Source organism: Orycteropus afer, unplaced genomic scaffold (genome assembly GCF_000298275.1).
Source record: "Orycteropus afer afer isolate SDZICR_OR568_19922 unplaced genomic scaffold, OryAfe1.0 scaffold00288, whole genome shotgun sequence".
NCBI lineage: Eukaryota > Metazoa > Chordata > Mammalia > Tubulidentata > Orycteropodidae > Orycteropus > Orycteropus afer.
This window is the reverse complement of record NW_006921875.1, coordinates 200,665-210,159: the sequence shown is the minus strand read 5'-3', so window position 1 is coordinate 210,159 and position 9,495 is coordinate 200,665. Positions and strand designations below refer to the sequence as shown.

General features: G+C 47.1%; 1 protein-coding gene across 1 annotated transcript in view; it reads right to left on the bottom strand.

The window, feature by feature from the left end:
• Positions 1-7,096, bottom strand: part of PDPN (podoplanin) — a 42,572-nt gene extending 35,476 nt beyond the window's left edge. Inside the window, exon 1 of the mRNA XM_042782300.1 lies at positions 7,030-7,096. Coding sequence (XP_042638234.1) covers positions 7,030-7,096 — 67 coding nt within the window. The remainder of the gene's footprint in view (positions 1-7,029) is intronic.
• Positions 7,097-9,495: the final 2,399 nt, after the last annotated feature.

The following is a 9,495-nucleotide window of genomic DNA, read 5'->3' as shown; positions in this document are numbered from 1 at the left end:
TTTTTTTTTTTTTTTCAATTGAACATTTGTGGCAACTCTGCACCAAGTCAATAAGCTTATCGGCACCATTTTTTCCAACATGTGCTCATGTCATGTCTCCATCACATTTTGGGAATGCTCACAGTATTTCAAAGATTTTTATATGTACTGGGAAACCAAAAAAGCCTTAAGATTCGTTTTATTGCGATACTCTCACTTCATTGAGGTGGTCTGGAACCGAACCTGTAATTTCTCCAAGGTCTGCCTGTACCAGCTAGCCAAAGCTTGACTTCTTAATAGTAAAATACATGAGGTGTTGTTTGGTGTACATAGAACAAAAGCAAAGGGTGGGGCTTTTTGGTGGAATACGTTTCCAGACTGTGATAGCAACTGGGACACCTGATTCATCACAGACCAGCCTTTAAGATCTACATACCTATGACCGGCAGACAGGACATCTTCCATGCTAGCTGTAAGCAGATATGATGTTTGCCTTGCTCCTCACCGCCTGACTCACAGCAGTTACTCATTGAGTTTTTGTAAAATACGTGACATCTGTGGGCAGGTTTAATATCAACAAATCCTCATTCCTTTCCTCTCCCTTTTTATATTCTAGACAACCAAATCCCTTTCTCCTTTGGGCAGGATGCTAGTCACTGAATCAGTTTTTCTTGCATTAAACCAAAAACCAAACACATTGCTAAAGAGTCTATCCCTTCTCATAGCTACCCCACGTGTCACACTGTTCCATAGCGTTTCCTTGGCTGTAATCATTCACAGAAGCACATCACTAGGCCTTTCTTCTGTGGCACCACTTGATGAGATCGAATGGCCAACTTCTAAGTTAGCAGCAATCATAAACTGCTTACACCATGCAGGGACCTCTGTCTTACATTAAACCAAACCAAACCCATTGCCGTAGAGTTGATTCCAACACATAGTGACCCCCACTGGGTTTCAGAGGCGGTAAATCTTTATGGCAGTAGATTGCCCCATCTTCTTTCCATGGAGTGGCTGGTGGGCTTGAACTGCCAACCCTCTGGTTAGCAGTCTAATGTCTTAGGCACTGCATTTTATTTTCCTCAACGGAGTCAAACTGAACCATACTCACTGCCATCAAGTAGATCCCGCCTCATAGCAAGCCCCACTGGGTTTCCAAAGCTGTAAATCTTTATGGAAGCAGATGGCCTCATCTTTCTTCTGTGGAGCTGCTAATGAGTTCGAATTATTGACCTTTTGGTTAGCAGCCAAATGCATAAACCGCTACACCAGAGCTCCTTCAATGGAGTCATCTTGATACATTTTGGAAAACACCCTGTTCTCATCAGCGGTATGTATGTTTACAAATCTAACGAGCCCTCCCTCTGCTCCTTCCCATGGGTCCACGTAACTGGCATTCCCCCTTTTTTTTTTCAATTGCTATTGAGTTGATTCCATCTCATGGCAAGTTCACGTGTATCAGAACTGAGCTCCACAGAGTTTGCATTGGCTAATCTTTCGGAAGGAGATCACCAGGCCTTTCTTCTGAGGTGCCTCTGGGTGGACTCAAACCACCAGCCTTTGGGTTAGAGCCCAGCACGGAACCATTTGCACCACCCAGGGACTCCTGGCATTCCCCTCCATGCTACAAATACAGCAATTACAGCCCAAGTGGGACTCAGTGATGTCCTCTCTCTGCTGCCCTGGAACCTTTTACAGCTCTGCCCGCCTGACCAGGGTCAAGGGCACATCCTTTTGCTGGAAAGGGGATTATCCTTTGGGTAGTTCTCCTACATTAAATTTAGTGTAGTCCTAACTTATTCAAGTTCAGCTCCCAAAGCAACTATACGAACGAGGTAGCCAAGTTTATAGGTTTCCCTCTAGACTTCATTTGATTCACCTTGAAGGGCAAACTCATCTTAACAGTTCTCAAGGCACAGGCACTCCCAGGCAGACAAGGAGAAATAGCCCACCCATCCCTTTCTGTTGAAGCACAAGGGAACGTGGAACAGGCTGGCTGATGAGCACTGGGGCTAGATACACGGGAAGGAAACAGTCATTTTTCAGCCTTGGATGAACTTGGCAGAATTCTAGTTGTTCCCTAACCTGGCTCCATCTCCTGTTGTTGTTAGCTGTGTTGATTCATAGCAGTCCCATGCACAATGGAATACTTCTGCCCAATCCTGCACCATCCCATGATCAGTTGCAGACTGGACCACTGTGATCCCTAAAGTTTACAACAGCTGATTTTTGGAAGTAGACGGCCTTTCTTCCTAGCCCATCTTAGTCTGGAAGCTATGCTGAAACCTGTTCAGCATCATAGCAACATGTAAGCTCCCAATGACTGGCGAGCCACTGACAGATGAGTGATGGCTGTGCAGGAGGTACACTACTAGCCAGGAATCAAACGCAGGTCTCCCACATGGAAGGTGAGAATTCTACCACTGAACTACCACTGCCCTGGCTCCATCATTTCCTAAACATGGGATGAAATAACTTAAATCTCTTGCTTTTCTCAGCAAGTTTTAAGAACTCAGTAGGGAAAGCTTTCAAAATCCCAATCAAACCCAAACAAACCCATTGCTGTCAAGATGATTCCAACTCTAGCAACCCAATAGAACAGAGTAGAACTGCCCCATAAGGTTTCAAGGCTGTAATCTTTACAGAAGCAAGTTGCCACATCTTTCTCCCACAGAGAAGCTGGTGGGTTCAAACCACCAACCTTTTGATTAGCAGGCGAACACTTAACTTCTGTGCCACCAAGCCAGAAACCAAACTCACTGCCATCGAGTTGATCCAACCATAGCAACCCCTCCTTGGGTTTCCGAGGTGGTATCTCCACAGAAGTAGACTGCCCAGTCTTCCTTCCGAGGAGTGGCTTGTAGGTTTGAACCACCAGCCTTCTGGTTAGCAGTCAAATGCCTTAGGCACTATGCCACCAGAGCTCCTTAACTCCAATCAAGAGGCACTTAATATCCTGCCCACCCTTCTGGGAAGCCTAAAACAAACCTCAGTAACTACTCACTTGACCTTAGAAGAACACAATGACCCCCAAGCCCCAATCATTTGATTCTCTTTAAACAAAACGCTCACTCTGGTATTTCCTCTATAGGTTTCGGTGCTGGTGGAGATGGCAGGGATTGTTTAGAGAATCTTGCAAGATCTTACTCAGATTTATCAAGTGAGTTTCTAGAGGGCAGTGCTGGGTATGAGTCCTTTCTCCCTCCTTGTCCTCCCCCTTCATAGTTCCACAAGATGTAACCTGGCATGCCTGGTCTTACAGCCAGAAATATGACAAATATTCAGATAAGCCAGTGGAATTTAAAGTGCAGGTTCAGTGCTTTGCTGGTGAAGACTGCAGAGTATGCCTTGTATTAGCCATGCCTCCCTCAAAAGTGTATGCAGATAAAGCCTTCATCTAGTAACATGCCAAGCACTCAGGAGATGCTTAATAACAATTGTGGAATTTAGAAATGAATCCTATTTTAATGTCCTAGGATATTTTCACCCTTAAAGGAATATTAGGATATTCAATGCAATCTTTATACCTTTAAAAACCATTTTTATAACTTAAAAATTTTTTTGTTTCATGTATAAGGAGCTTAAAGTGAGGTTACTCTTTAATTTCAAGTTCAAACATTTGGTTTAAGACAGTGCAGCAACATGAAAAAGGTTGGTGTTTGGAAGCAGACTTATTTTTGACTCCCAGTTGTTACATATTTTGAAGATAATTATGTATAATTTATGAGACTTACAATGAGTAAATGAGGTGGCCTGTGACATTCCTAGCACATGGTGGGAGATGGGAAGGAAGGGGTGGCTTTCCTGCTAGGCCAGACCATCTGTTGTCATGCCAAGGTTTAAACCAAAAAAAAAAAACTAAACCTACTGTGGTCGAGTCAGATCCTACTCATAGCAACCCCTCCTTGGGTTTCCAAGGCAGTATCATTACGGAAGTAGACTGCCCAACCTTCCTTCCAAAAGAGTAGGTGGTGGGTTTGAACCACCAGCCTTCTGGTTAGCAGTCAAATGCCTTAGGCACCAGAGCTCTTATGCCAAGGTTTGTTGTTGTTGTTGTTGTTGTTGTTAAGTGCTGTGGAGTCAGACCTGACTCATAGCGACCCCTCCTTGGGTTTCCGAGGTGGTATCACTACGGAAGTAAATTGCCCAACCTTCCTTCTGAGGAGTGGCTGGTGGGTTTGAACCACCAGCCTTCTGGTTAGCAGTCAAGTGCCTTAGGCACTACGCCACCAAAGCCAAGGTTTAGGGTCTTGTAATTCCCTGATAAAAAGTCATTTGGGAGGCCCTGGGTAGTGCAAATGGTTAATGCACTAGGCTCAGTTGCGAAACGAAAGGTCAAAGGTTCCTGTCCACCCAGAGGTGCTTTGGAAGAAAAGCCGGGTGATGTACTTTTGGAAAAGCAGCCTTGAAAACCCGATGGAGCACAGCTGCACTCTGACACACTCATGATTCCATGAGTGGGAATCAACTCCACGGCAACTGGAAGAGAGCCACTCAAGCGCTTTGGGCCAGAGAAAAGGAGAAGGGGCCACATCCCTCAGCTCAGCGGTTGGCCATATCTAGGACTCACCCTTCTCATGCTTGGATATTTTTTTAATGTGCTCTTCTGTATTAAATTATATTTGGATCCCATTGACCAGGATAACAGCTAGTTCTCCCCACAAAGCTTCTAATAGACCTATTCTTTATTAAATGCTTGCTCCATGCCTAAGTGCATCAGAAACTCTCACCAACGCATGGAGAGCTCAAAACCAACCAATCAACCCACAAACCCATTGCCATCCAGTTGATTCTTACTCATGGTGACCCTATAGGCAGAGTAGAACTGTGCCACCAGGTTTCCAAGGCTGTAAATCTTTATAGAAGCTGACTGCCTCATCTTTCTCCCATGAAGCACCTGGTGAGTTCAAACAACCAACCTCTCAGTTAGCAGCTGAGCACTTAACCACTATGCCACCAGATCTCAGAGACTCTGCAACTGGCAAAAGTTCCTGGGAAATCACAGGGAATTTTGTATGTCTCATGATTAATCTTGGGTGGATTCTTTCCAGAAAAGCACATACGCATTCGCAGCAAACAGCAGCTTGCGGAATCTCACAAAATCAACTGTTTCATGGAGAGGCCCAGAAGTCCGGGTTTTGGACTAAAGTTCAGAGTGAAGGTGGGGCCTGGCAATGGCAGAAAATGCCAGATGTGTGGACAGCAGATCTCCCTTAAATCCACTAGCATTCAAAAAGACAGCACATGGGACAAGACGATGAAAGGGAGTCAGAGTCTAACACTGGATGAGGGAAGCCCAGTAGGATGTAGGATCATATGAGAAGGATAATAAAATTCATCACCATAATTACCCCTAGCTCAGCTCCCCAACAAGCGCCAACAATAGCTCAGCTCAATGAAGTTATTCATCCATATTCAAGTCGCCTTGCTCATTATCTGCACACAAAACCCCACTGGGCCTCACTCCTTCCGCCCAGCAGCCCCCCAGAGCCCCACACAGTCAAGCAGGCTTTCTTTCTTTAGTCACCCAGTTTCTAGTACCAACCACGCTTGTTTTTTTCAGACAAGGCTTAACGCCATCTTTTAGGAGTACCTTGGACATTCAGGAACTGGCTTAAGATAATTACAGCTAACCTTGCTTGGGAGAGAAGGGAGGATGACACCCAGCTGCTGCTGTCCTTAGTGGACTTGGGATGCGGCTCCGTTCGGGGGCCTCCCACACCTCTCACTGGTGAGCATAAAACCGTATAATTTGCACACTGTCTGGCCAAAAAGGAAAAGCAGTTGAAATACACAACCGTGTATTCCAGGGGAAACTACAGTCCCAAAGATAGGACTGACAAATAGCCCAGTAAAGGGAGCTCCTCATTCTCCCGGAGGTTTAACATTTAGCTCAGAGCAGGCACCCTGTATAATTTCCCTAAAAGTGGGATATTTTTGTCTCTGCATGGAATGATACAAACCTAGGTTAGGTAAATTAAAGAGTTTAACCTTTCAGAGCCCAGCTCAGTACCTTCCAACCCCAAAGATCACTACTAGTGGAATGACACCTTCAACTAATATTTGGTGAGCACCTACTATGTGCCAGGCACTGTTTCAGCCTTGGGGATGAAAACTCGATGTCTTCAGGAACTTTTACTCTCCTGGGAAAATAGAAATAAAAACTAAGGAAAAATAAAATACTGAGCGAGGCTCAAGGGTGCCACCAGCACATTAGGCCGAAAGAGGGAAGATGGAAAAGATAAGATAAGAAGATAGGAGTTAAGAGGAGGAAAAGGGAAAGGGAAGGGGCAGGTGATGCTGCAGTTAATGTCCCTCCTTATCAAGATCTTACACATTAAAAGTTTATGGAATCACGGACATTAATTCAGTCACTGGCATTGGCTAAGTTTAACACGTGGTCCCAAACCAATTTAAACCTCGGTTTTCACAATTCTCCACCTGCACAGGTTACTAAGGCAATGAAAACTTTTGCTCTTTCTCTCCCCTCCACGCACCTTACCCTCTTTAGCCCAGGCCTCTCCCAGCCCCACCCAGCGATGGGATGCCGAGTGTCTCCGTGCAGGCCCACAAGGTCTAAGACCTAGCAACCCCGAAGGAGAACAAGCAGGTAGAGAATCCGAGTCCAGCGCGCATGCCCCCCCCCCCAGGTCCATCTTGACTCCATGGGGCAAATGTTTGACCGTGGATATGCCAACCCATAGCCCTGGGGGAAAGTCTCTTCTGCCGGAAAGGAAGGTTTGTTGGTGTTATTTCCGAACAAAACTGGCATTAGGAGCTGAGCAGAAGCTGGTAGAGGTCAGGTCCCCTGAGCGAGGCCCCACTGCCCCCACCTTGCTGCCCGAGGCTTCCCGGACCCGCTCAGATGTTTCTTCGGACTCCTCACCAACTAAGCAGTTGCCTCTCGTCCCAGGTTTGGAAGCGGCCTGCAGCATACACTTGCAGTCCCCTCCGCTCTCCTGGGCAACCCCACATACCAGGCGGAGCCTACCAGCAAGTCTCCGCTTGTCCCCACCAGCAATAGAAGGCATCCCTTGTACTGACTCTTACCTCCTTCTGTCAGGACCCAGAGCGATGCGCTTCCCAAGACTAAAAGCAGAACCGGCAGCCTCAGCATCGTTTTAGTCGGCTGGTTCACTTTGGGACCGAGCAGCTAGTATTTGTGCTGGGCTAAGATGAAAACCTCCTAGCGCCGGACCCTTCCCTGAAGGAGCAGGAGAGCACGGCAGGAGTAAGGGTAGCAAAAGGATCAGCGCGGGAGTCCCAGGCTTCCCTTCGCCTGCAGCTGCAAGAAAAGGTAGCCTCCGGAGTGCAAACTTCGCAGTTCAGAACTTTCGGAGCGGAGTCAGCATTTATCTCTCCAAAAGAGGGCGGGGAGCCGGGTCTGGTAAGGTGGTCCCAGGCCAAGGCGCACTAGGACCGCCCCCCGGCTCTGTTTGGCCAGCGAGAACGCGATGATCTCAGGCCAGGTTTAAAGTTACAGGCCGGCAGCTGCGGGGATTGCCAGGACCCGCGCGAGGCCCAAGCCCGACCCAAATTGCCTTTTAATCTGTGCAACAGCAGGAGGCAAGGGGAGCACCAACGTGGGGCGGGGGCATGCAATGAGCGGTTCTTCCCGACCCTATTTGTTATTTTTGTTTTTTAAGAGTTAAGTACACGTAGCTTGGGTGTTTTCTTGTCATGTGCTGAAGTGAGAAGTCAACGGTTCCTTGTGTGGCCAGTCATTTTAGATCCAAGCATGGCATTGTTTGGGTAAATATTCAATTCGATGACTTAAAAATAACGAAGTGGCTGTTCTTGTCTGGGTAGGCCCAAGGCGGCTCCGATTGGTAAATCGTGCCCTTCTCCCCTGAGTGCAGAGCTGGCGGGTTCCAGCGGGGATGTCCTAAGAGTGCTGGTGCGGAACTGTGCGCTCGCACCCGGTGGCTTGGGAGTTTTGAAAAACGCGGACCCTCTATGCTACACTGCGATGCAGCGCCCTACGGGCCATGCACAGTTGGAGGCGGCTTGGCTGCCTCCTCGGTCCGAGACGTCAAAAGCAACCCACCTGGGCACCAAGCCTGCGCACTTCACGCTAAGACTCGTCCCCCTTAAAACTGTAGTTTACCCATATAATCCTCACTCTGCTGGTTCAAACAGTCTTGTCCTGATTTCAGGTATGAGAGGTTTGGAACAGGAAGAGCTCATATAAACCTATATGTATATATAAACCAAGGAGCTCTGGTAGTATAGTGCCTAAGGCATTTGATTGCTAACTAGAAGGGTGGCGGTTCAAACCCACCAGCCACTCCTAGGAAGGAGGATTGGGCAATCTACTTCCGTAGTGATAACTGCCTTGGAAACCCAAGGAGGGATCTCTATGAGTCGAATCTGGCTCAACAGCAGTGAGTTTGTTTTGGTTTATAGATAAAACAGTTCAGAAAGAAATACAGTAAATATAAAAATATATATATTTACTGTATGTTGTTGTTATGTGTCATCGAGTCAGATCCGACTCATAGTGACCCCCCCTTGGGTTTAGAGGCAGTATCACTACGGAAGCAGATTGCCCAACCTTCCTTCTGAGGAGTGGCTGGTGAGTTTGAACTGCCAGCCTTCTGGTTAGTAGTCAAGTGCCTTAGGCACTATGCTACCAGAGCTCCCTTGGTACCCATAGCCACCCTGTGTACAACAGAACACTCCATACTGGAGTGAAAATGATTGTTTCAGATCCTTATCCTAGACCCAGGTTCCAAATTAATTTTATGAGAAGCACATAGAGTGGTTGTTTAAAACGCTCAGATTCCTGAGCTCCACCCCAAATTTATGAAATCCTTTGAGAAATAAGATTTTCAACTACTGTAGCTCCCCCGGAGAATTTGTCCAGGAGATATTTGGTGAGTCTTGCCGTCTAGCAGGACTTCTCATAGGACAGTAATGCAAGTGAATCACCTGGAGGTTTGTTGAAATGAAGGGCTGGGCTGGGGCTAGCCTGGGGCTGAGATTCTGCATTTGTAAAGGTCTCCTGAGGAACTCTGGTGGTGTAGTGCCTAAGGCATTTGACTGCTAACAGAAGGCTGGTGGTTCAAACCCACCAGCCACTCCTCGGAAGGAAGATGGGGCAATCTACTTCCGTAGAAATACTGCCTCATCTCGGAAACCCAAGGAGGGGTCGCTATGAGTCAGGTCGGACTGGATGGCACATAACAACAACAACAAAGGTCTCCTGAGTGAAGGAGGTCTCAGTTGCCCACTCCCCACCTGCCACCCCCACCTTGGGCTACAAAACAAAAGCTGAGCTCCTGAATAAGGAGCTGAGGAAGAGTCCCTCCCCCTCCCCAGCTATGAGGTTGGAAACCTAAAGAGAAAACTAGGACTAGAAAAGAGAACCTTTCCAGAACCGACTTCCTCATTTCGCTAGTGTATTTGTTATTTTCATTCCAATATCAATCTTGCTTCTGTCACGTTGGTAAATGTATTGTCTGTAGAACCTGGTAGATGGACAAGAGTAGTAAATCCCACCTCACCCACTCCAGT